Source organism: Platichthys flesus, chromosome 11 (genome assembly GCF_949316205.1).
Source record: "Platichthys flesus chromosome 11, fPlaFle2.1, whole genome shotgun sequence".
Classification (NCBI taxonomy): Eukaryota; Metazoa; Chordata; class Actinopteri; order Pleuronectiformes; family Pleuronectidae; genus Platichthys; species Platichthys flesus.
This window is the reverse complement of record NC_084955.1, coordinates 8,046,457-8,073,126: the sequence shown is the minus strand read 5'-3', so window position 1 is coordinate 8,073,126 and position 26,670 is coordinate 8,046,457. Positions and strand designations below refer to the sequence as shown.

The 26,670-nt window shown below is 41.2% G+C and overlaps 3 protein-coding genes and 1 pseudogene across 4 annotated transcripts in view; all 4 read right to left on the bottom strand.

Annotated features, from left to right (window-relative positions):
* Nucleotides 1-2,880: 2,880 nt before the first annotated feature.
* On the bottom strand, nt 2,881-6,122 carry LOC133964717 (paramyosin-like). The gene is made up of 2 exons (XM_062398945.1): nt 5,931-6,122; nt 2,881-4,992 (listed from the first exon to the last, which is right to left on the bottom strand). Exons 1-2 carry the CDS (start codon nt 6,120-6,122, stop codon nt 2,881-2,883), a joined length of 2,304 nt encoding a protein of 767 aa, XP_062254929.1.
* Nucleotides 6,123-10,147: 4,025 nt separating this feature from the next.
* Nucleotides 10,148-12,828, bottom strand: LOC133964716 (trypsin-1-like; annotated as a pseudogene).
* An 800-nt stretch (nt 12,829-13,628) lies between these two features.
* On the bottom strand, nt 13,629-18,282 carry fzd1 (frizzled class receptor 1). The gene has a single exon (XM_062399827.1). It carries the CDS (start codon nt 17,976-17,978, stop codon nt 16,323-16,325), a length of 1,656 nt encoding a protein of 551 aa, XP_062255811.1. The 5' UTR covers nt 17,979-18,282; the 3' UTR covers nt 13,629-16,322.
* A 3,714-nt stretch (nt 18,283-21,996) lies between these two features.
* cdk14 (cyclin dependent kinase 14) overlaps nt 21,997-26,670 on the bottom strand; it is a 143,245-nt gene continuing 138,571 nt past the window's right edge. For both annotated transcript variants that reach the window (XM_062399828.1, XM_062399829.1), the window contains one exon: nt 21,997-26,056. The gene's annotated coding sequence lies outside the window, so the exon portion shown is untranslated. The remainder of the gene's footprint in view (nt 26,057-26,670) is intronic.

Genomic DNA, 26,670 nt, shown 5'->3' with positions numbered 1-26,670 from the left:
GGAGGTCATTGAAGTTCATGGAACAAACTGTCATGTTCATACAACCAGTTTGAGACTTATGCTTTGTGACATGGAGCGTTAGCCTGCTACAAGTAGCATTTAGAAGATGGTCCACTGTGGCTATAAAGGGATGCACATGGTCATCAACAATAGTCACATTAATGATTTATGGTAGTAATGGATCAATCCCAGAAGAGGTGATACATCCTGGACACGACACAGTCCATCACAAGGTGAAAATCCCAGATCAGCAGATATACTCAAACCAGACTGTCTGGCACCAGGAATCACACCAAGGTCAAAGTCACTGAGAACTCAACAGGAAATTATTGTATAGGAACATTATCTTAAAAGTACAAATAAGGTTAATTTATGAGGCTTGATATGTTGATGCTATCTTCAGAAAAGGAGTCTGATTCAACCTCTGGACTAAATTCACGATGACATTAATGTAGCTACTGATCCAACTCAATGTTTTACCAGAGTCAGAAGATGACAACTGTGGTGAACTAGACAACCATCGTGATGGGAGACACCTCATCATCCATCCATGATCCAAACCACTGATGCTGATCTCCGGTTCTTGTGGATAAACTGTGTGATAAACACCCTTCTAACCCTAACCCCTCTTCAAATTCGATACAAATAATAATGTGACCTCATATAAAACTTACAGAAATGTATGTAAACTGATACTGCAAAGCAAGAATTCAGGTTTTGTCATGTCTATGGAAGTATTGGTACAGAAGATACTGTTTTAAACTAAAATTCTAGATCCTCTATACTCTTCATAGGTTTCCTTCTATTATCCTCATAGATGGATTAATGATGTGACCAAGCAGAGAAGGGATCAGGAATGTAAAACTTTTATTTCTAGAATGTTTTTTACAAGATACTTGAATAAACTGATCAATGGAGACCCCTCCAGAAGCAGAGGGCGGATCACCTAAGTGAGGTACAGCCAGATGTTGGGCACCTCTTCATCCATGTCAACAGCTGATCTATGACGTCTTACAGCACTTTAACTACCTGCTCTGCTGTTCAACAATTCACAGGGCAACAGGCACATCCTCCTCCAGCTCCGGGTCAGGACCATCTTTAAGCTGACAAAAACCTGGCACACTGTCTGCCAGATGATTCCAAATGATCTTGCAAAGCGTCTCCATCCACCTGTGGCTTGGTTTGAGCAGGTCTGTGACTCCTCATCTTTTATAGCTTGATTTTGATCTTGATCTGGTTCATTTCCACCATAATCCTGGGAGATTTCTCTCATTTCAGACTTCTGCAGGAGAGCGATAGTTGGGTCAGACTGTTCGCTGATTTGCTGCAGTTACTTTGTTAAATTCCACCACTGGCTATACAGAACATCGTGTTTTAATGGCGTGTCATCAAACTTTGACGCCACGCCATGGTCACACCGTGTGACGAAAAATCGATCTTTGAGTTAGTTTGTATCTCCGTCTTGTTGTGATCATTTCAATGTATTATGGTAATTTCTCTACAACTAGGGTTGCCAACTCTCTGAGAAATAAATAAGGGACACCACATTGGTTGGGCTGGCCGACCCGATTGCCTTCACCCTTCCTGGCGTGGTGAATTTTTTTAGCCCCTTTCTTTGTCAGTGAAACAATTTTTGAACTATTTGATCCTGAATTGATTTAGATGCATATTTTTGAGTGACATGAACACATGGGAAAAAAATTATTATCCAGCAATTCACTTTAATAATAAACAAAATTAACTGAACAGAAACCTGTTTTGCTTAACTTAAAACTGTATACATTAATATAAAACAATAAATAGAAAGCAGAACATCCATCCTGAAATAGTGCATATTTTTTGTGCAATAACAAAAGTGCAAACAGAACGTGGTGGGCTGACTCACCATGGGCAACAGAAAAAGTGCGCCTGCACACCGTGCATTGCGCTTTATAGATATTTCCGCGCACATTTTCCACCCAGGTGTTTGCTTTTTCCCATTGCTCCTGGTATTTTTGCATCCTTTTCTGTTTTTTTCTCGGAGGAGTACGAGTCGTATTGCTGCTCGAAGCTGTACCGCCCCGTAAAGCAATGTCGGCATCTGTGTCACTGTCACCCATGCTGTTTTGTTGTCTTCCACTATCTTCTCCTTATTATTACTTATCTTCCACTATCTTCTCCGTGAGCAACAGTACCTCCTCGACCAATGGGATAAGCGTGTTCTGTATCATCGTACTCGTGTGTGAAAATGCTGTCAGCTCATTGATCCCAGAGCACGACATTGCCTAGCAACAAGTTTACCGTAAACGTTCATATAAAGCGCCCTGTTTTTCATTTTCCATTGGCCTTTTACTGACCATTTTATAAATCTCCCAGTAATACGGGACAAATTGCGTCCCTTTTCAGCTCAATACGGGACGAGTGCTTTTGTTTCTTAATACGAGATGATTCCATTTTTCAAGGGACGGTTGGAAATCTATCTACAACCTTAAAACAAAAGGTTGCGATGCGCTAACTTTAGCATGCTAGCAATCTTTTCATTTTTGCACGATAATACCGTATTTTCACATCGCAGCAACCCTCTTGGAAGACTCATGATGCACTAGATTGAACCAGCATGTAGCAGCAAGGAAGTGAACCTAACTGCTCTGCTAATAACAAAGCATGTTGTTTACAGAACTCTACTAGCAGCCTGAAGCCCTGAGCTGTTGATTCATACGTGAAATAAGGCAGAGCAGCCAAGCTTTTCAGTTTCAAATGTCATAGATTCACCTGCATTTGCAACTATTTTATTTGGATTTTTTTTATTTGTCACTTTAGTTACTTCAAACCATATCATGGTTTATATACGATCTAAAACATTTTTATTACAATGACATTCCCGGCATAACTTTTGACTCATCAACGACGACCACTACTGACGTGGCAGGTTTCTTGCTGCCCCTCCTGCAATTTTACTTGATTGATCTTGGCTTCCGTGAGCTCAAAACTGTATCTCTTACTTTTGGCCCTCTCTGTTTTAAGGGCATAGGCCAAATGAACGTTTTTCATCTTTTGTTTTTCAAGAGAGGCAGTGTTACTAATTCTCTCCTCCAAGACGGCCCTTTGTATCTGCGCCTGACGTAGGGTGTCTTCGAGCTGGGCCTGTTTCATCTTGCTCTCTGACTGTTGTGTCCTGAGCTCATCAACTACATATTGGAGCTTGATGGCTTGATTGCTCAAGATGACATCGTCTTTCTGTGCCAGGAGTTCTTCTTTCCGCCAAGGGTCAGCTCCGTCTCTCTGAACTAATAGGTCATATTTGGCCTCCATGGCCTCTAACTTACCCGTGATATACTTGTTCTCCATCCTGCATGTTTCCTTGTCATACGTCAGCTCCTCTGTGTCTGCTGGGCCTCTCTTAAGCCTTGCTAATTTCTTATTTAGTTGCAAGAACCTGACTTTCTCCTTCTTCGCTTGTTCCTCCAGTTCAACTTGTAGTCTCTTGTTCTCAGAAGCCAGCTGTTGGTTCTCAACAATGGTGGCTTGATTCTTAAAGATAATATCATCTTTCTGAGACATAGTTTCTTTAATTTTTGCTTCCATGGCCTCTAATTTACCCGTGATATCGTTGTTCTGCAGGCTTAGTGTTTCAATTTCATTCATCAGTAACTCTTTATCCGCTTGGCCTCTCTTTAGCCTCGCTAATTTCTTATTTAGTTGCAAGAACCTGGCTTTCTCCTTCTTCACTTGTTCCTCAAGTCTGCTGCAAGCTTCTATGTCTTCCTGGTGCTGCTGTACAGCATCCTCAAGTTCACCTTGTAGCCTCTTGCTGTTGGAAGCCAGGTGATGATTTTCCTCGGTCAGATCATCCAGTGGACGCTGCTTGGAGATGTCGGCCACATGTCTCTCACTTAAAGCATTGACAAGTTCACTTCGTAGCTTTTCGTTCACAGAGGCAACTTGTTGATTTTCTTGAGTCAGAAAGTCTAGTTTATTTCTTTCCACCAATTGCTCCGATAAGGCGGCGTCACCAGCGAGCTTCAGATCTCTTAGAGCATCCTCCAGTTCACCTTGTAGCCTCTTGCTCTTGGAAGCCAGGTGATGATTTTCCTCGGTCAGATCGTCCAGTGTACGCTGCTTGGAAATGTCGGCCACATGTCTCTCACTTAAAGCATTGACAAGTTCACTTCGTAGCTTTTCGTTCACAGAGGCAACTTGTTGATTTTCTTGAGTCAGAAAGTCTAGTTTATTTCTTTCCACCAATTGCTCCGATAAGGCGGCGTCACCAGCGAGCTTCAGATCTCTTAGAGCATCCTCCAGTTCACCTTGTAGCCTCTTGCTCTTGGAAGCCAGGTGATGATTTTCCTCAGTTAGATCATCCAGTGTACGCTGCTTGGAGATGTCGGCCACATGTCTCTCACGTAAAGCATCGACAAGTTCACTTCGTAGCTTTTCATTCACAGAGGCAACTTGTTGATTTTCTCGAGTCAGAGAGTCTAGTTTATCTCTTTCCACCAATTGCTCTGATAAGGCGGCGTCACCAGCGAGCCTCATCTCTCTTAGAGCATCCTCCAGTTCACCTTGTAGCCTCTTGTTCTCAGAAGCCAACTGTTGGTTTTCATGGGTCATATTGTCATATATGCAAGCCTCTCTGTCCTCCTGAAGCTGCTTTCGGGCAAGCGCTTTCTCATGAAGGGCATCTTCAAGTCTGCATCTTGGCGTCTTGTTCTCAGAAGCCAGCTGTTGATCTTCATGATGCTGTTGGTCTTCCCCTGACCTCCTATCAGCCCTTTCTGCCTTCATGTGCTCAATTGTTGCTTCATGACTGGATGTTTGAGATTGCTCTTGATTCAAAGCGAGAGTTATTGGGAGAGCTTCTTTTTCTTTTCGCTCCTTCTTCAGGTAATCTTCCAATTGAGATCGATCTCTTTTTGCACTGTTTGTGTTCACTTCAAGAGCAGTTCTGGCTCCTCCTTCTTTCAGGAGGTCTTTTTGGAGATCAATTTTCGTTGACTGCTCCGATTCAATGAACTGTGAAATATAAAACTATTGTCAGTTTGTTGTTCATTCATGTTCATTCTTGGAGAGGATTTGTTAAATTAGCATATTTATCAAATCATTAACATGTTGATTTTACTCGTCTGCTTGTGTAGCTGAACAAACTCGACAAAATGACGGGTGGTTCTGGGTTTGTACCCTCATGGTTGAATGCACTTATTGTAATTTCTTTGGATAAAAGCGTCAGCTATAGGAAATGTAATCTAATGTAATGTAAACATTCCAACTCGACAGATTTACAGGTAAATGATACAGACAACACAGAATAATTTTAAGTTAGTTAATGACTGAAATTGAGTCAATAATACATTTAACTAACTTAAAAGAGCTACTCTTCTTAAGAAAAACTGAATGTTACTAACAAGGATAATTCATAATTTATACATTTTCTGATTGTTGTCATTTTAAGTCTAAAGGATGCAGCTGTGTTTAAGTCAAAGAAATAATTATTCATGTGTGAGAATTGTTTGTCTGTTTATCTGTTTGTATCTGAAGACACACACTTACCTGGTCAAAGTCCTGAATACTAGAGTCTGGCGAGTTCAGCGGAGACTGAAACGTAAACTAATTGTTAGTTTGTTGTTCATTCTTGAAGAATATTTGTAAAGTTTCATATTTATCAAATCATTAACATGTTTAGTTTACTCGTCTGCTTATGTAGCTGAACAAACTTGACAAAATTACAGGTAAATGATACAGACAACACAGAATTATTGAATTTGAATGAATAATACATTGAATGCAATGAGAAGAGTTACACGTCTAAGGAAAACTAGAACAAAAGTAACAAAAGATAATTATTTGCTCATGAATTATTTGTTAAATTAATTAATAAATAATTCACATTTACATTTTCTTCACTGTTGTGTAGGAATTGTTGAATCTTTTTGTATATGATGTCACAGACTTACCTCCTCGAAGTCAGAGGGATAGTCACATTCCTGCAAAGTTTCCCCCTCAAGTTCCTCTAGGATCTCCTCCTCAGATTCATCTGCAGTCGCCTCCTCAAGTTCCTCTTCAATCTCCTCATTAGATTCATCTGCAGTCTCCTCCTCACGTTCCACTTCGATCTCCTCCTCAATTTCCTTTTCAATTTCATTCATAATGTCGTGAAGTGGCGAGTCTGGCGAACTCAGCGGAGACTGAAACGTAAACTAATTGTTAGTTTGTTGTTCATTCTTAAGAAATATTTGTGAAGTTGTTTATTTATCAAATCAGTTAACATGTTTATTTTACTCGTCTGCTTAAATAATACATTGAATGCAATGAGAAGAGTTACACGTCTAAGGAAAACTTATTGTTATTAACAAAAGATAATAATTTTCTCATTAATTGTTAAATGAATCAATAAATAATTCACATTTACATTTTCTTGACTGTTGTGTAGGAATTGTTGAATGTTTTTGTATCTGATGTCACAGACTTACCTCCTCGAAGTCAGCGGGATAGTCAAACTCCTGCAAAGTCTCCCCCTCAAGTTCCTCTTCAATCTCCTCCTCAGATTCATCTGCAGTCTCCTCCTCAAGTTCCTCTTTGATCTCCTCCTCAGATTCATCTGCATTTTCCCCCTCAAGTTCCACTTCAATCTCCTCCTCAGATTCCTCTGCAGTCTCCTCCTCAAGTTCCTCTGGGATCTCCTCCTCAGATTCATCTGCATTCTCCCCCTCAAGTTCCTCTTCAATCTCCTCCTCAGATTCCTCTGCAGTCTCCTCCTCAAGTTCCTCTGGGATCTCCTCCTCAGATTCATCTGCAGTCTCCTCCTCATGTTCCTCTTCGATCTCCTCCTCAGATTCATCTGCATTCTTCCCCTCACGTTCCACTTCGATCTCCTCCTCAATTTCCTTTTCAATTTCATTCATAATGTCGTGAAGTGGCGAGTCTGGCGAACTCAGCGGAGACTGAAACGTAAACTAATTGTTAGTTTGTTGTTCATTCTTAAGAAATATTTGTGAAGTTGTTTATTTATCAAATCAGTTAACATGTTTATTTTACCCGTCTGCTTAAATAATACATTGAATGCAATGAGAAGAGTTACACGTCTAAGGAAAACGTATTGTTATTAACAAAAGATAATAATTTTCTCAATAATTGTTAAATGAATCAATAAATATTTCACATTTACATTTTCTTGACTGTTGTGTAGGAATTGTTGAATGTTTTTGTATCTGATGTCACAGACTTACCTCCTCGAAGTCAGCGGGATAGTCAAACTCCTGCAAAGTCTCCCCCTCAAGTTCCTCTTCAATCTCCTCCTCAGATTCATCTGCAGTCTCCTCCTCAAGTTCCTCTTTGATCTCCTCCTCAGATTCATCTGCAGTCTCCTCCTCAAGTTCCTCTTTGATCTCCTCCTCAGATTCATCTGCATTCTCCCCCTCAACTTCCTCTTCAATCTCCTCCTCAGATTCCTCTGCAGTCTCCTCCTCAAGTTCCTCTGGGATCTCCTCCTCAGATTCATCTGCATTCTCCCCCTCAAGTTCCTCTTCAATCTCCTCCTCAGATTCCTCTGCAGTCTCCTCCTCAAGTTCCTCTGGGATCTCCTCCTCAGATTCATCTGCAGTCTCCTCCTCAAGTTCCTCTTTGATCTCCTCCTCAGATACCTCTGCAGTCTCCTTCTCAATTTCATTTGTAAGGTCCTGATGAGGAAAGTCTGGTGAGCTCAGCGAAGACTGAAACGTAAACTAATAATTATTTTTATTGTTCATTCATGGTCATTCTTGAAGAATACTTGTAAAGTGGTTATTCATCAAAATAATAACATGTTTATTTTACTCGTCTGCTTGTGTAGCTGAACAAACTTGACAAAATTACGGGTAAATGATACAGACAACACAGAATTATTGAATTTGAATGAATAATACATTGAATGCAATGAGATGAGTTACAAGTCTCATTGGAAAACTGACTGTTAGTAACAAAAAGATAATAATTTGCTCATTAATTATTTGTTTTGTAAACTATTTCATAATTTATATATTTCCCAATTGTTGTCATTTCAATTCTAAAGTCTGTAGATGTGTCTTGTACGACTTGTTTTTATCTTTTAGTATCTGAAGAAACACAATTACCTCTGCAAGGTCCGAGTGATAGTCAGATTCCTGGAGAGTTATCTTATTAGTTGCCATCTCAGTGTCCTGAAGACTGTAACTTTTGAAATTATGCGTAGTCATCACTGTAGATTTGCTTGTGTCTTCAGTTGATTCCTCCGGTTTCAGTGTGGACAAGACTCTGTTTTAATCACCTACTACAGTGCAAGGTGCTTTAAACCTCTACAGTGTGTTTTCATCCTTTAATGCTGTTGGCTCTCTGATGTCTATTATATAAAAGAATATGTCTGTTATGTGACAGAATATATAGTAATTTTATCATTGTGTGTGTGCCTCTGTATGCGTATGGAGTTTGCCTTTCACACGTGTCGTCATCGAATTTAATTTCGATTGATTGTTGATGCATAAAAAAAATACTTTGGATTCTGTTTTGCAACGTCAGCTGTTCTGAAAGGCCGATGTTTAATGGAAAAAATCGTAAAACATTATTTTATAAATGGAAAGGGTTGACACCACTTTTATATTTTCCTCTTTGTGATAATTTATTCCAGGTCATTGGTTAAGAGTTTTAGAAAACTGTTTCTGGGTTTGGTTTTTCAGAACCAGAATCAGAAGTTTTTTATTGCCAAGTAGGTTTACACCTACAAGGAATTTGCTCTGGTTATTGGTGCATACAATGAACATTGAAACCAAAAACGCAATAAATACAACATACATAGGAACCAGTATATATTTACTCACTGTTTACTTCTTATTTACTCACTTTTCTCCAATATTTTTACAAGGTAGCATTTATTTTGACATAAACATTTCTGAATAAAAATATATGAAAGATAAAAGATATAAAAAGTGAAGTAAAAAGTGAAATGCAAAATGCAAAACAGTAAACAGTGTCCGATTGCAATATGCAATGTAATGCAGTATAATATAATATAATGTGTTAATTTAACACATCCTTGAGGTGTGGGGGTGGATTAAAGTCTGAGTCAGGTGGGGGTCCCGGGCCTTGTTGATGAGGCCAACTGCAGCTGGGAAGAAGCTGCTCTTGTGGTGGGCAGTTTTGGTCCTGATGGGCCGCAGCCTCCTGCCCGAGGGAAGAACCTCAAAGAGTTTGTGACCCGGGTGGGAAGGATCAGCCACTATCTTGCCTGCACGCCTCAGGGACCTAGAGGCAAACAGGTCCTGTAGAGATGGCAGATTGCAGCCGATCACCTTCTCAGCAGAACGGATGATACGTTGCAGCCTCCTTTTGTCGTTTGCGGTGGCAGCAGCGAACCAGATGGTGATGGAGGAGGTGAGGATGGACTCGATGATGCAGGTGTAGAAGTGCACCATCATTGTCTTTGGCAGGTTGAATTTCTTCAGCTGCCGCAGGAAGGACTCCGCAGTTACGACTGGGGCGTCTCTCAGGGTGATGGGGGTGGGTGGGGCTGGGTTCCTTCTGAAGTCCACAACAGGTTGTTCTGGTCACACCAGGTCACCAGATGGTCAATCTCCCACCTGTAGGCGGACTCGTCCCCATCAGAGATGAGCCCAATGAGGGTGGTGTCATGCACTTGAATGCCTTCATCACCACAGAGGTCAGGGCGACGGGTCTGTAATCGTTAAGTTCAGTGATCTTGTTTTTTTTGGGGGACAGGGATGATGGTGGAGGTCTTGAAGCAGGCTGGTAAGTGACATGTCTCCATTGAGGTGTTAAAAATGTCAGTAAACACCAGAGACAGCTGATCAGCACAGTGCTTCAGGATTGATGGAGAGACAGGGTCGTCACTGTGGTTTGAAGTTGTACAGAGGTGCAGGCCCTTGTCTTGGTGGGGAAGCTGCGGCATATTTGTTCTTTTAACTTTGCTGTTGAGTTACGTGATGTTTGTCAATAATTCTATAGAAATATAATGTAAAGAGACTTAAAAATACCAGGTCATACATTTCCTGTACTTTTCCAATTATAGTAAGTCAATATTAATTTTTTCAAAGGAACCAAGTATTCATGTCTAACTTCAGTTTGTCCGACTCTTCTGTAATTGCACTGATTTACAATCCACTTTAAACAAGGATGTGTGGAACAACCAATCTCTGAAGAACATTTCAAGAATTTCCTCTGTGAAATTATGGCACAAAACAAGACTCAATATTCTGCTTTGAAATTTATTTGTGAAAGTGTCCAGTGCAAGAGAAGGAGCATGAGCAGCAAATGATGTTGAGCTGCTTGACTGAACTATGCTTCAATCATTTAGTAGCTGGCCATGGTGGCCTCCAGCCAGTCGTTGAAGGGGCAGACCTGAAGAAGAAGAAGAATCAGAGTTAGATCAGCTCATCAGTGTCTCACTGTGGATTAAATATCTTTCTCTTTGGAAAGTTACCTTGGCGTAGACACGAGGATTACCCATCTCAGCACATCCGTAGCACCAGGACACAACACCCTGCAGAGGATTCAGTTTATTATGTAATTCCAAGTATAGTCGTTCTGTCTGACCATTATATTTCACACCTGGCAAGAGTCCTTTCCTCCCTCGGGGTATCCAGCGCAGAACATGGAATCGGTGATCATGCCAGGGTAGGCGGTATCACAGTCGCTGAAAGACAGGATGGGCAGATCCAGGCACTGCAGCTTGTCACCATTAGGGGCTGGAGAACAAGATGACACGAGAGGAGCTGACATACTGCTCGGATCCCTCATTGACCTTAATGTGGTGCTCGCCCACGCGCACCTCCACGCGGCTGTAAAGGAGAGAGATGGTTGTTTTGATCTTGACTTTCATGATGCTGTTTAAACACAATGATTCCTGCATGAAAAACGTTGTCTTCATAGCATCAAGGAGAAACTTACGACTTGTAGCAGTGAGCAGCAGACACAACCCAGTTCTCGTTGACCACGGAGCCTCCACAGAAGTGGTAGCCAGAGTTCAGAGCCTATACTGATTCAGCAGCTGAAATGTCATCTCATCTTATGTCCCTCATAAGTTTCCTTGTAGACTGTTGTAACGGAAAGCAGCAACTGGAACGCATACTCGGATATAATTTAATTATATATTTGTATTGACTGAATTTTTATTTATTTATATTGTTGATTTAACTTAAATGTCCTTGCTTGTATGTGAGTTGTTTTTCATGAATATTTATTTAAAATAAAGTGTATGTGTAACTGAACACTTTCATCTTCGGAATCTTTGCCTTTTCGGAAACAAATATATCGTATTGGACATATTTATTATTGTTCAGGCTCTTATGCAGATTTGTGACTATATTCTCTCAAACAAATTGTTTATTTTAACAATAAGTTAGTTGATTTCTGCTTCAAACCATCGCTTCTCTGACTTCAATACAGCGATATTCTTGGTATTAACCCAGCTTTATCAGATTCCTACCAGTCTATAACCCGGATTCAGACCTGGATTTATTGTTTAAAGAGTAAATATCACGTTTCCTTCATCAGTAGTGAGAATGCAATTTCATCTAGTCTTGACGGAGGTCGAGGAGTTAAAAGCTCATTCAGTTTTATTCTCAATTTGAAGTTGATCTGATGTAAGCCCTGGTAGAAGTACCTAGAGAAAAAATGTAGAATATGGCCAAAATGGCCTCTAAATGCAAAATAGCAAGCTAACTGTGGCGTTTTTTCAAATTGCACCTGTAGACTTTTTGGTTTGTCTGTGCCTGTCAGTGCTCGGACCCTAATAATCCTTACCATTTCAATAGGGCCTCACTGTTGTCAGTGCCTGTCAGTGCTCAGGCCCTAATAAAGTCCAATAATCCCTTTCTTGTTGCTCTGCTTTTGGTCTCCACCAACTCTTCCGGAAAATATATGGCTCCATAGCTGCTCAATGCATCACTATGGTCACCAGTTTGTTTTTCTGTGTGTCTGGGCGCTTCTTTTACTCAAGACAGCTGCGTGTTGTGACCAGAAACAATGTTAAGAGAGTGCTGAGAGCAACCCAACCGGGAAGCTGTGGTCTCAACAGAAAGACTGTACCTACCTCGCTATTAATTCATTTATTTATTCAGTTCTGTCCTTGAGAAAACACACATTTTCTTGATTAAAGTGCAGCGACTTGACACTTGCAACACAGGGGCATTTATCCTAAAACAAGGAAAACTCCAATAAGACCCATGGAATTCTCATGTCCCACTGGAAAGAAAATAGAACCCTAGCTGCAAAAAGAGCTACTGTTTGATCAATGTTTGTCTTTATGCAACAGCAGCCAGGACAAGGATACAGCTGCCTGATACATGACATATGTAAAACAATATTCTGCATGTTCATGTCCAGATTGTACAGTGGAACCAGATGTTAGGTTTAGAAGCTACCGAGCGGAGCAGGACTGGGAGCCTCTGACCCGACCACAGCTTCAGTTACAAGCTACTATGATGTGAACATTGGTAGAGAGAAAAGTCTAACAACAACACAGTGTTTTCCAGTGTTTTCCTTTTTTCTACCCACTGTCTCTCCCAGCATTGAGGATTAATTCCATGTGGGAAAGGAAATTAACAGGAGGCCGTACACTGGTGGTAAACTTGTAATGAAAACTGATCAGCCACAACATTTGAACAGGCTGTGGTAGCGACTGGTTCGCCGTGATCTTTCAGTGTTGCTGCATGGGAAAGGTGTTCCACTTTCTAAGAAAGAGGGACAGTTTTCACAGTTGTCAAATGCATGTGTCAATCCTTGTCTGGACTCAAAGGGCAGCGTGCTTCTACAGGCTGTGTAACTGATAAAAGGCGAAGCGGCCTGGAACAATGACCCTGGCAGCTGACCCCTCACCGTGAACATGGCAGCAACCCAAGGGTTGAAAGTTTTAAAGCTTAAAAAAAAAAATTTCCCTCTCACTACATTAGATATTCATTACTGTTCAAGTAGCGAACGCTATCAATCCTCTGGAATTTCCTTTTTATGCTTTCTTATTCTTCTGCACCTTCTTTCAGAGGGAGACTGTATTTTTTTTTACTTTAACTCCCTCTAGCAAGTTAGCTGTAGCTTCTGAGATTAGAACAGGTACAAAGTATTAAAATGTCTTACATAGCTGTATAAGTATGAATAAAATAATATAATTATATTATTAAACCCTAAGTCTGTGAAACTACTTTTACTGTTTATACTTCAAGTGCATTTAGCTGCTATGTGTGCTCAGGTAAAACCACACCTTGCTTAACCTTTACTTTTAGTGATCTAGTCTGCTCGTTGTCTTCACCACTGCTGCTACAATAACAAAATTACATACACAAAAATGTTGCCCTCCAACAACAGTTTGAGTTGTGTCTCTCTTCTGGTCTATGATGAGTTTATCGAGAAAAAAGGGGGGAAAAAAGGAGGTGGACTTGGTACAGATGTTTTCATTCTCATTTGATTTTCCAGCTTCAGGGTTTCAGTTTGTTGCTATACTTTGCCCAAATTGACCTTGGAGCAATCCCATCTTTTACCTTAAAATCTTATTAGATTTAAGACAAAAATTGGAATAGTTAAAAAAATACCTATACATTTTTTGGTAGGGTGTGAGGTTCGTACATATCTTACAGACATTTATAGAATATACATTATACAAGTATATTATTATATATAAATCTGCCAAATGAGCAGGTTTATGTTTCTTTGGCATTTTTACAGAACAAAAGACATTTTACAAATGCTCGACAGTTACAAGGGTGAGACTTTTTTTATTCTCATAAAGAAATCGATCGTATATATTTCTTTTTTCTATAAATATAAAGGTTCTCTTCATAGCAAATGCAAGGGAAATTACTTCAAAGCCATGACTATTGTAGAGCCGTCAACACAATGAAAGGATTATTATGAATCGGAAGCACCATGTGGAAGAGCATTTGACAAGAACACAAGTCATGATGTGTGTGTGAGCTGAGCTGCACTGACAGCAGCTGCTCTGCATTTCAGCACAAGGCTTCCTTTCTCCTGCAGTGGAAGACATGCAAGCTGCTGGCTGCTCTTCAGTCCCACCGTGCACACACACAGCTACGCTCACTGGGGTCATATTACCCTGCATGCACCTCCCAAGTCGCCTCGCAGCAATAACTGACATATTCACCCTCCAGGTTAGGGTCATATAAAAAAATAAAACAACAATTCAAAAACATGTATTGTTACAAACATTGGTGATATGTGCAGGACAGACAACCTCTCCTATGATCAGCTTGAGAGCCATATTCACAATGCCATGTTTCCGTCTGGACACCCCCTAAGGAAATTCTATTACTTCTAATGACCGTTGCTGAATTACACTAATAATAGAAAATGCTTTTTAAATGTGCCATGATGATTTTATAAGTAGATTATCTAAACAAAATAAAAGAAAAGAAACATCCAGATGCATTTACAGCTCAGTAACTGACAACCTCATCTAAAGTCATCTCTTACGTCACATAAAGCAATATCAGTGTTGCTTCTTTTCTTAACTGATTTACCCTGACCCCAAAAGTTATCTATCTAGTTGCCATTCCAAAAAGCAATTTTTTCTTCTGCGCCCAAAAATATTTCATAACTCTACTGTGATTAGTTTTGGATTTTCCCTGGCAGTAGTCAAAATGTTTGCAGATGACAGTTATGCATCATTTACAGCACCTGCAGTCACAGCTTCAAAGAGACGTCAATAGTTTTCACACATTTCATCTGATGAAGTCTCGCTCATTTTCATTAATAAATCTGCTATTTTACTTTATTTATTATTTACTATGTCTGAATCCTGACACAAATGCTCACTGAAAGGCCTGAGGTCGCGTATTGAAATAGTTGTTTTTTTTGGTGCACTGACAATCCAAGGGCCCAGAATATTCAGCTCATACGTGACCAAAGCAGGAGCAGACAATTCTCACATGGGAGAAACCAGAGCCTGCAGATGATTGGAAGTTTTGCTTGAGAAATTACTGAAATAATGAATACATTTTCAAAAAATAGTCCAGATTATTTCAAGGATCAATTAATTTACCGCTGATTCAAACTGTACACTGATTAACCTATTTTTGCTCACACTACTTATTTGAATGCATGAAATGTAGTTCTCAGTGCTGTGGTTTAATAGAAAATTGTAAGAAAATGTGACATTTTTTAAATATTGATTAGTTAAACAAACTGTAAAATGCTCAAAGGGTGTCCAGTGATTTTACATAGCACTGAATGCAGAAAATGGTACAAGTTATACATGTGGTTAAAGACACAGATGTCTTACGCTTTGTTTGTTTTCCAGTTTTGTATTTTAAGAACTCAAATTGCCACTGGAGTGGATTTTCTAAATTCACTAAACAAAAATACACACTGTGCTAATGCTGTTTGAAACACTGTTGTCAAGGAGCACCGTGTGTTTGCATGTTTTAGACCATCGCTTTCATAACAGCTGACATCACAGTATTTTTATGTTTTCCTTCCTTTCAGAAAGCCCCTGGTTCCTGCTCCTGTCATCCCAGTAAATCAATCAAATGGTCACCTTAAACGTGTGAAGTCTGTTTCCTATTTTTGTCAAAGTTGTGTTATTGTTGTGTCCTAATGCAGCTTCTTTTCAGTTTGGTTTGATTTGACACATGCACTGTAATGCAACGACAACATTTTGAACGAAATAGAGCTCAGCCATGAGGACCACTGTAAGCAGATTTTTCATATCTGACTGGAAAAAAGCTGTTTCCAGGACAGCGGGAAAAACGCAATGAAAATCTCAATTAAAAAAGACACAATCGAAAGGATTAAAACATGCAACAACACTGGTCTGGTCCTTCAATCTGTCATGAATACCTGTGTTTTATTTGGATAGGAATGTTTGAACCGTCGCGACCTGAGCTACAGGCCGCAACCATCTGTCACAACGACTCACATTCACAACCTGGGCACCGTCGCTTGTCCCAGCCGGCTGACATGTCCCTCCAGACCCAGACAACTGCGGCTCAAACGCACAACAGACACACTGCAGCTGGTTAATCAGGGTGAAGGATGAGGAGGCAGCCACGAGGAAGCACTTGGGTTTCACGGGACTCTGCTCAGAATAGACCCCGCTGCTCACAGGCAGCGCTCTGATCAAAGGCGCAAACACTCGACGTGAAATGCTCCCAGTAGTGTCCACAGTGAGTCCGTGAAAAAAAAAATAATGAATTCTTCGAAAAAGAAAGAAATCGTAAAAATCTTTAAATACAAATATATACTTACAAAAATCTCACAAATGCATATGTACATTTTAAAAAAAACATACAGAGTGTCTCAAAGACAATTCAGATGGAAATAATAAAGAGGATTATCATTCAGTTTGTCAGTCTGTGTGCGGTGGCCCCACATTACACCGTGGTCTCACCCTGTTTACTGTTGGCCAGTCTTGTGTAAAACCTCCTCCAGGAGTTGAGTGTTTTCCCGGACCAAATCCAAAATCCGGACGTGATGCCCACGATGAGTGTCATGAGATACTTTATCATGAAGACAGTGAAGTCCGGGCTCATGTTGGGGTGGTTCTGGACCGGACAGGGCACAGCGTACGTCTTACACGTCTGGCTGATCCACGTCCTCTCCCACTGCTCCCGGAAGGCCTGCTCGTAGAAATTGCAGGCGATGACGATGGTGGCGGGCACGGTGTACAGCACGCTGAAGATCCCTATCCGCACCATCAGCTTCTCCAGCTTCTCCGTCTTGGTGCCGTCGTGCTTCATGATGGTCCGGATGCGGAACAGGGACACAAAGCCCGCCAAGAGGAAGGAGGTCCCGATGAAGAGGTAAACAAACAGCGGTGCCAGGACGAAGCCCCGCTGGGCGTCCACACTGTTGATGCCCACAAAGCAGACGCCACTCAACACATCTCCATCTACCTGCCCAACAGCCAGGATGGTAATAGTCTTGATGGCGGGCACGGCCCAGGCTGCCAGGTGGAAGTACTGAGAGTTAGCCTCGATGGCTTCATGGCCCCACTTCATCCCGGCTGCCAGGAACCAGGTGAGGGCCAAGATGACCCACCAGATTGAGCTGGCCATGCTGAAGAAGTAGAGCATCATGAAGAGGATGGTGCAGCCCTCCTTCTTAGTCCCCTGCACCACAGTCCGTATGTCGTTATCAAATCTGTCATTGCAAACCACCTTGTCCTCCAGTAAAAACCCAGTGATGTAGGCGATGGACACCATGGTGTAACACCCCGAGAGGAAGACGATCGGCCGCTCGGGGTAGCTGAAGCGCTTCATGTCCACCAGGTAGGTCAGCACGGTGAATAAGGTGGAAGCGCAGCAGAGCACCGACCAGATGCCGATCCAGATTTTGGCGAATTTGAGCTCCTCCTCGCTGAAGTACATCATCCCGTGGGATCTCTTTGGCTCGCACGGGGCCCCGCAGTTCTCCTGCCCGAGGAAGCGGTAGTTCAGATAGGGGGGCACCTGGAGCGAGGCCGGGCACCTGAACTGACCGCTCATGGGGCCTGTCTGCGGGTTGTCGGTGGGGTAGGGAGCGGGGGGCTCCGGCTCGGTGCGGTCCGACATGTTCTGGCCGACGCACAGCTCCCCGGCGCCGTGCACCGGGAAGGACTCGCACGCCAGGCTGTCGGGCCACTGGAAGCCGAACTTGTTCATGAGCGCCTCGCAGCCCTGGCGCGCCCGCTCGCACAGAGAGCGGCACGGCGGCAGCGCCTGCTCGAGCACCGTGCACACGGGCGCGTACATGGAGCAGAGGAAGAACTTGAGGTCCGGGGAGCACTGCACCTTCACCAGCGGGTAGAACTGGTGCACCTCCAGCCCCGCGTCCTCCTGGTTGGTGTGACCCAGCAGGTTTGGCATGATCGTCTCGTTGTACGCGATGTCCGTGCACAGCGGAATGGAGATGGGCTGACAGAACCCGTGCTCCGGGATCGACATGCCCCGGTCCCCGTACTGCGCGTTCACCCGGAACATCCCCGCGTTCAGGAACAGCACACAACACGACAGCGTGAGGAGCGCACGCAGGGTTCTGTTGCGCAGCATGTTGACGCGCGTGTCCACCGCCGCACTTTGTGTTTGTTGCTGAACTAAGTTGCGTTATCGCAGCGGGCTACTTCCCGAATGCTCTTTGTTGGCGTTTCTGTGCAGCGTAAAACAAAAATAAAAAGCCGCTTCTCCCACAGGGTGTCCAGCAGTCCTCCTCCCGCCGGCTCCTTCTCAGCCTGGCGGACGAGACGACAGGAAATATAAAAATCCACAGGTTTTAATCACAAACGCAGAAATCAACAAAAACAGCCCATATTCCTCCAGGAAAGGAGTCTCCGGTGTGTGCGCGGCGCAGCGTCGGTCTGCTGCTCCAACCTGTTCTGCGCTGCCTCACTGCGCCTCACCGCGCTCACACTCACGTCCCTGCAGCCGCGCTTCCGCTCAGCGCTTTCGAAATAAAAGTCCTGTACACAGAATTGCAGTGCACAGTTCGGGAAAGACTCAATAAGGCCACTTATGAGCTGCATGTGACATCTATCTATCTATCTATCTATCTATCTATCTATCTATCTATCTATCTATCTATCTATCTATCTATCTATCTATTTATCTCTACTTCATCATTTCTTTAGTTTTCAGGCCCTTTCAAGAAGCGCGTGGTACCAGATCAATTCAACACGGTCAATAAATCAATTGGCCACTTTGCACGTCTGGACTTTTTTTCTCATCTTATTTTGGTCAAAATAGTTTTTACGTGTGTGGGAAATTGCAAACTAAATGTAAATTTTCTTTGAGTTAGATTTAAAATTACTTATTATTTTCAAAGCAACAACACAAATTAAAATAAACATAAAAATCTCTAGTAGAAATGCATACATCCGAAGGATTCAAATATGCAAAAATACCGGTCCTCCAATCAATCAATCAATCAATATACGTGTGATGGACATTGTGAGCAGATCTTTCAGATCATACAAAATAAAACCTGTTCCAGAAAATAATCAAAAATACACAATCGCCTGGTTCAAACTGCATAAACACTTGTCCTTTAAACTGTCATGATGAGCTGTGTTTGATTTGTCCCAGACTGCTGACATGTCCCTCCAGACCCACACAACTGCAGCGCAAACGCACAACAGACACACTGCAGCTGGTTAATCAGGGTGAAGGATGAGGAGGCAGCCACGAGGAAACACTTGGGTTTCACGGGACTCTGCTCAGAATAGACCCCACTGCTCACTGATCAAGGACATGTGTGTGTTTGTGTGTGTGTGAATATGTAGTGAGAAAGAAAAATTAGAATTTTTTTAAGCATCATGATGGAATGAAAGTGAGAATGAAAAACACATCCAGAACCTCCAATAAAAAAGGAAATTTCATAAAATATAAAAAACAAACAATTTTGATTATTGGTTATTGTAGATATTTAATGAAGAACTGTGATAATGATAATAAATTATATATATATATATATATATATAGTCTGACGATGAACATGTGAATACCCCGTTAACTTCATTGACAACTTCCTGTTTACATCTGTCTCAGTGCGAATAACTTTACAGCTCTCTCTCTCTCTCTCTCTCTCTCTCTCGCTCTCTCTCTCTCGCTCTCTCTCGCTCTCTCTCGCTCTCTCTCTCTCTCTCTCGCTCTCTCTCTCTCTCTCTCTTTCTCTCTCTCTCTCTCTCTCTCTCTCATCTGTTTCCTAGTAGGACCTAACAGATGGGGGTTAGGGAGGGTCTACAGTTTCCCTGATGTTTGCCTGAATTGCAGAGGTTCATTTCAGTTCACCTCTGCACTGTTATTAGCAAAGCGCTGCTGAGCCAGTTAAAGTACCTGACAAGTATTATTCCTGCTTCACTGACAATCATGTATACTTCTTTCTCACAGCTCATTTCCATTTTAAAACATGAATTCCATGCTATAATTAAATATAAGCTTGTTTGTCATGGATTCCAAATGTTGATACGTTTCTCTCATGAGCCCAAAAGATGTTTTTGAAGTCAAATATTTTTTGATCTCAGAATTCAAACTTAAAAAAGTGAAGATTTGTCATATTATCTTGAGAAATTAACTGTATCAAAAAGACTCAGACAATTTCACAAGACATTGGTAACTTCTGTACAACAAGAGAAGTGTGCTGATGGATAATTATATAATCCAACATAGTTATGGGTAGCTATAAACCATTATTAAATAATTAGCTTTAAATATGAACAGTTTATTGTTCCTGCCTAAGAATCAGTCAATTCAGGTTGAAAACAGCACTTTCAGAGTGTTGTTGTCGCTCTAACATGTGTCACATTGTACGAATTGTATCTTTATTGGACGATTCCATTGGACTGACATAGCTTCCTTGACTCTTTACTAGTTTATTTTCACAGCCACCGTCTATTCTGCTAATGTCTGTCTATGTCTAGTTTAATTTTAATGGAACAGTACATCTCCTCACAGCATTCATTCAATACACAAACTGAAAACTACTCTCAATGAAATCAAGAATGCATGATTCAGTGTTAGCCTGTGTGCATAGCTTGTTTCATGTCTTTTCCAAGTCCCATTTAGGGCATAACTTCCTGTAATCAGCCCTTGCACAGAGAATGTTTATTACTGCACAAAGAGAAATCAGCTGAAGGTGGAAAAATACATAAACTGTGTAATGCAGACAAGATGAGAGCAATGCATTCCAGCTGGAGCCGGTCTGTCTGTTATCAGGAGGGAAGAGGCAAGTAGCACAAAATGAACATTGACTAAGGAACGTTAGAACTTTAATTAATATGACGTCAGACATGCCTCATTGATTTGTAATACATTATGTTAATTGTTACCTGCAGGACCATAGCACACTTTGGCATAGGGCTTATATCACCCAGGCATAGAGCGCCAGTCTACTGACTTCACCTCCCACCTACATGTTGCATTAGCTTCTTGTGAGTAAATTCTTCCATTGTTTAGATACGAGAAGCCTGGCTAATGACAGAATATGACACGTAAACCAAACACTGTGGAATGAAACACACTTTTCAGCTCTAAACTCGGCTGTGTAAACAAACCGTGTGCCTTTGTGATCTGAATGAGGCGTGCACATTTAGTCGACAATGTTTTGTCCTAATTTGTTGTATTAATTTTGTATTTATTCAATTTTCTTTGAGCCTATTATACTTAATGTATCACTATGCCATGAACATTTATTTGCAGACTTAAAATCAATTTGATGCTGCAATAGAAAGCTTTCCATACCAACATAAGTTAAAAAAAATAAGTCTGAAATAAACTTGCAATAAAGAAGCAGGAAGATGCAGAGAATGCAAGCCTCTATTTTCAAATGGTTCCAGGTAAAGTTGGACAGATGTTGGCAACATCTTACATTCAGTGTGAAGCTGAAGCAGCAGAGGAAAGTGAAGAGGCGGTGGACTAGTGGCAGAAAAACTTGGACTATGGGCAGATCATTGGGAAGACATCAGACTGACAAATTTCCCTCTATTGCAAGAGTGTGTCTGTGTATGTGTTTGGGATAAATAAATGTCTCTTGTATCTTGTAAACGTGTCAGTGGAGGGGTCTGACCTGACTGCAAAATGAGGCTGCAAGTCAATAAAAAGTGAAACATTTACGGACAAAAACCTTCAATCTAATTTAAGTGGAGAAAAAATATGAACGTGCTCATTCCACAGTTAGGAGGTTGAGGTAACGTTTTTATAATGATTTGAAATGTATAGAATAAAACAGCTGTTCTGTTTTTTATATTTACGTAGGTGTGTCCGGGTCCTACTACGAGGTTGTGTCGCTTTAAATATTAATGCTGCAAAGAATTATGAAAGAATTATTACATTTTCTCTTTTTCTTTTATAAAGGATGGTCTGGTGTTCCTATGATAAAGGTGCCTGCCACAGTAACCTTGTTTTCTGCCATTAAACCAGAAACAGTGGATTTGGACGGGTGCTGAAATGTGCGCTGCCTACTTAAGACCATGAGCCTAGATTATTAAAATAGAATTAGAGTTTTTAATTGTATATATTACAACCAATGGCAATACACTGTAGAAAAACAGAGAGGCAAGTCAGCGCTCCACTGAAGCATCTGAATCATATAATCAATTTTATTTCAGGTAAAACAACATTAAACAACATTTACAGAAGGACATTACATCTTCCATAATAACATTACATACAGGTTGTACCAAATAAATGCAACAGCTATTCTACTGTATAATATATTGTTTCAATTGATGAAGTGACTGATGACACTTCTGTTTTCCAAACCACATGTCAAGATGGTGAATTTGTCAGTGCAGCATACAAGAAGAAAAATAAAATGTGAGAGAAGCCTTGTTGAAACATAAATTCTTTGTTCAGCACAGCGAGGGATGCAGGCTGGATGTTTCTAAACCGACGCCCCTTCTATCCACATGATAAAGAATGCCAAAAATATCATATATATATATTCATCATATACGTAGATCCATGTACGACTTCTCTTTGATAGCAGTAAGAGGACATTTGCCACCCTGTATACAAACATGATGGAAGCATCTGTGTTTCACGTCATACAAAGTGTGTCATTGCTTCTTCAATCTCCACCTTTGACATTTGTATTGATTTTCTAATGTCTCTTCTCACAGTGCTAAATGTGCAATGTCACACAGTCTTTCCCTTCGCTGGACGTTATATGAGATACATGAGGAACTTTCAAGGTTGGACCGAGAGCCTTCAGGAACTCGGCCCACTCAGGAATCCAAAGTTTTACACAAGACTGCAGGCTGACAGAGCTCCACAGAAGTTGGGGTGGTTATGAGGGACAAGCTCGAGTGTGTGTGTGTGCATGGGGTGTTGGGGGGCCGTTAGTGGGGTAAATTATTATTTAGCTGCTAATACTGTCGGCAATCCCTTAATGCCACGCAAGGCTGGGTACAGTTCGATGGTATTTAGTGTGTACTGTCATGCCACTTTACTGGCGTTAACTGCCACCTCTCCTGCGCTCTTTTTTTTTTTTGGCGCTGTACAATCACAGCCTGGGGACGACACTGGAAAGCCACAAGATAAGTTAGATAACAGCATTTCTACAAGCTTTCCTCAATCTGTGCTAACGGTTCAAAACCAGGCAGAATACTAACATTTGTAAGAGGGGCTGGTTGACTCTGCCTAAGGCAAAGCAAGGGTGCATATGTGTTGTATATACAGTGGGTTTCCAATTATTGAGGCCAGGAAAAAGTGTATATATTTAATTTGATCAATAAGGGCAATGGAAGTGCTTTAAATTGACATACAGGCTGGAATGTAAGGGCTAATTTATAAGTGCATTTTCAAAACACTATTGGGGAGAGTTTATCCCATAATTATAAATCTTTGCCCCAAAGCCGCTGCTCTCTGTGGTCAGAAAAAGCAAGACTGGCCCACATTAATGATGATGTGCTTTAAAACTCCAATTGTATATCTTTGCTTTTCCCACTTTAAAAGATAAGTTACTCAGGATAATAGTTAGGATAGAGGAAACAGTCCACAGTCCTTGTTCTGTGACAAATGCATTCAAAAGATTAGTCAAATTTAATATTCAGTGAAAACGTTTCCATGCAATGGTTTTTGGAAAATCAGCACAACCAGGGCTGCAACCAGATTAAGAACAGTTGGTGGTAACAGTTCTCCAGTGCGGTGCCGTTTATTCCACCCCAAACTCTGGAAAAGCACGAGGAAAGTATGATGGAGATATGACATTTATGTTTCTTTCATGTAGTAATTTAGTTACTGTGTGCCACTCAGATGTAACCCAACAAGCAGTAGCATGACAATTTCAAATCAAATCAAGTTATTTAAGGACACCACAGGGCAGAGAAGAAACAAAGAACATCTTAGATTTGAGCCTCGATCCACTTATCACGTTTTTCAAAGCTAATATGACAGCCTGCTGCCAGGCCCTGCAACAGAACAACCTGGGCACTCCATCACAGCAGCTAATAAAATCCAATTCAACCTAAACACAGGTGAGTAACAATTGGCTGCTGAAGCCTCATCTGAGCTACAGCTGAACTTTGGAATGTATTTTTGAACAGCTCACGCCTTGAAGGTTTTGACAACATCTCTATATCACAGAAGAAGAGGGATGAAATGATGTGATGTTTCGAGACGGATGTATTAAAATCGGAAACCTATTCATTAAATGTGACAACTTGCAAAAAAAAATACCAGCTGGAGGGGGGGTTGTGGGGGTGGTATAGGGGCTGCAGGGTTATACTGTACTGTAGCTAAAAGGACAATGTAGGTGAAGGTAGTTTATCCAAGCAGGCAAGACATCTATATTATAATAGTGTGTGTTTGTGTGTGTGTGTGTGTGCGTGCATGCGTACACACGTGTGTATTTAAAAGGCCATGGAGTGACATGACAAGTATCAACAGTTTCCAATGCTCCATTTGCAGCCTCATCTCACCGGCTAATCAGCCGTGTAGGGCCAATATTGGTGTTTCAGTCAATATCAATCTGATTGATAAAGAGGAAGCCATTGAATTGATAGTACTTCACAATTATTACCATATGTCTAAGCTGTAATATTCAGATATATTCACACAAAACAGCAAAAGAAAGATCAAAAACAGTATAAACATCTTTGCTGATGACACTAGGTTATACCTTCATTGTAGCGTCATAAAAAGTTTAAAAACACAGAAGATGTATGATGTTGAGGGGCACACATATGGGGGGGGGGGGACCCTGCATGGGAACACATGTTGGCGATGGAGTGACTGATCAAAGTTACTCACTGCCGCAATTATTCATACTGCACATACACACCACCGTGAGCTGGATGCAGGGTTGGGGTTATTGACATAGATCATCCGTTTCCGATAGAATATTGCAGATCTTTTGATGGTATCACAGAAAGTGAAGGGGAGGATTGTCTTGGGCCAAATCAAACAACAGCCTATTGCCTTGGTGTTTTACATTTTGTACATTAGCTCATTTACATGGATGGAAGCACCAATGCTTTGCTATTGCCCATGTTTAATACACTCACGAGGACAAACACTCTCACACACACACACACACACGTCTCTATCAAACGCACACACTTGCAGCTGTTGTCCATTACGGTATTGCGTCTATAGCCTATATTCTTACATATACAGGTTGGTGCAGTCCCTGGTATGTGTGCACCATCAACATCTCCTGGAGTTGCAGTGGCTTTTTGTTTGCAACATAAAACTCAAATCAGCCAGCTGTGGTTCCATCATGGAAGTCCATAGGAAATTGTGTTACTAATGTTTTTCCTACAAGCAGGTTCTCACTTCTGTCCTTCGATTCTGATCGATTGAGATAACATTTTAGTACCAGTGTCAAATCGGATTCAGAAACGTTTAAATCTGAGTGATACTGTAATGATGATCTGACAAAAGCAGATCATTTTCACCCATGTCTCGACTGCTGGCTCAACCAAGTTCTACATTTACAGCTGCTTTCAGGTACCAAATAACCATGGACCTCCAATATGGCTGCCAGAGGCTGTGTCCAACCCGCTGAGAGCCCTCCACTATTATTGTCTTATTATTAGCTTTTCCACTCACTAGAGATAAGATTAGAAAACGGAAAACCAACCAATTTGTCTTTCAATCTATGCATCTTATTTTCAAGATGCAATTTTGCTCGTATGCATGTCTCAGATATGTGTTTGTCGTGTTATGTGTCCTGGCAGAGCAGTTTAATGGTGAGGAGATGAAACAATATTAAAACTGTCCATTGTATAGTTTCTAAATGAGTATATCATACGTACAAATATACATTCTTAAATAGGAGGCTAGTTACAAACACAAAACACAATATGTACCAATAGTAAAGACCTTTCGCTTATACTGTGACAATGATATATGAGTCATTGGAGCCTTATAAAAAGTAAACAAAATTTGTAAATAATAAACTGAAATCGTAAGTACCGTTCATAATGCAATAATGCATTCATATCTTCTCAATTTTCTTTCTCTCTCAGTGTCTCTTTCTTTCTCTCTCTCACACACACAGACATACAAACACACACACACACACACACACACACACACACACATTGTGAAGGTAATAAATAAAGAGAACTGGGGCTCTTTCATTCATCTGGATCCTCAATCTCAGCATCTTCAGGTCTTTTTAAACCGGCAACCTGAAACACAGAAAAGAGAAAAAAACCAGGGTGTTATTAAAACATTTGACATTGTAAAAAGTACTAGGAAGTAGTGCACGCTGGAAATCAGCAGTTAACTCCCAGGTTTTGATTTGTTAGTGAGAAAACATTTTTTTTTATGATGCACTGGCTAATTAGACGGTTTTACCCCTGATTTCTGACGGTCTGTCTCATGACTGATGTCGTCTCATGACAATATTTCAGCAGACTTATGCACTTTAAATTCTTTTTTTAACTCAGGCTGATCTTTGTCTTGGCCACTGGTCTCTCATGTTCCTGTCAGATTTGAAGCCGAGACCAAATGATGGAGAAATACAATATTTTGTGTTTTATTTTTAATTGCTTGAAGATTCAGCCATGAAAGGTAACTAATTTCTTTATTTCTGTCTGTGGGGTTACTGATTTCATTAAAAGCACAAAGAGAAGCTTCATACCATAGACTGGAGAATTGCAAGAAAGTGGAAGATGACCAAGAGTAAGTTGAATATGAGGAGGAGGAGGCGGAGGAGGGGGAGGAGGAGGAGGAGGAGGAGGAGAAGGGGGATTAAAAGATTGAAAGGGAAAGACTTGGGGATGTCGAGCAAGAGGGAGAA

Coding starts and splice junctions, on each gene's coding strand:
- LOC133964717 (XM_062398945.1), bottom strand. CDS start 6,122: ATGAATGAAATTGAAAAGGAAATTGAGGAGGAGATCGAAGTGGAACGT. Junction 4,993..5,930: donor ATCCCTCTGACTTCGAGGAG/GTAAGTCTGTGA, acceptor TATATTTCACAG/TTCATTGAATCGGAGCAGTC.
- fzd1 (XM_062399827.1), bottom strand. CDS start 17,978: ATGCTGCGCAACAGAACCCTGCGTGCGCTCCTCACGCTGTCGTGTTGT.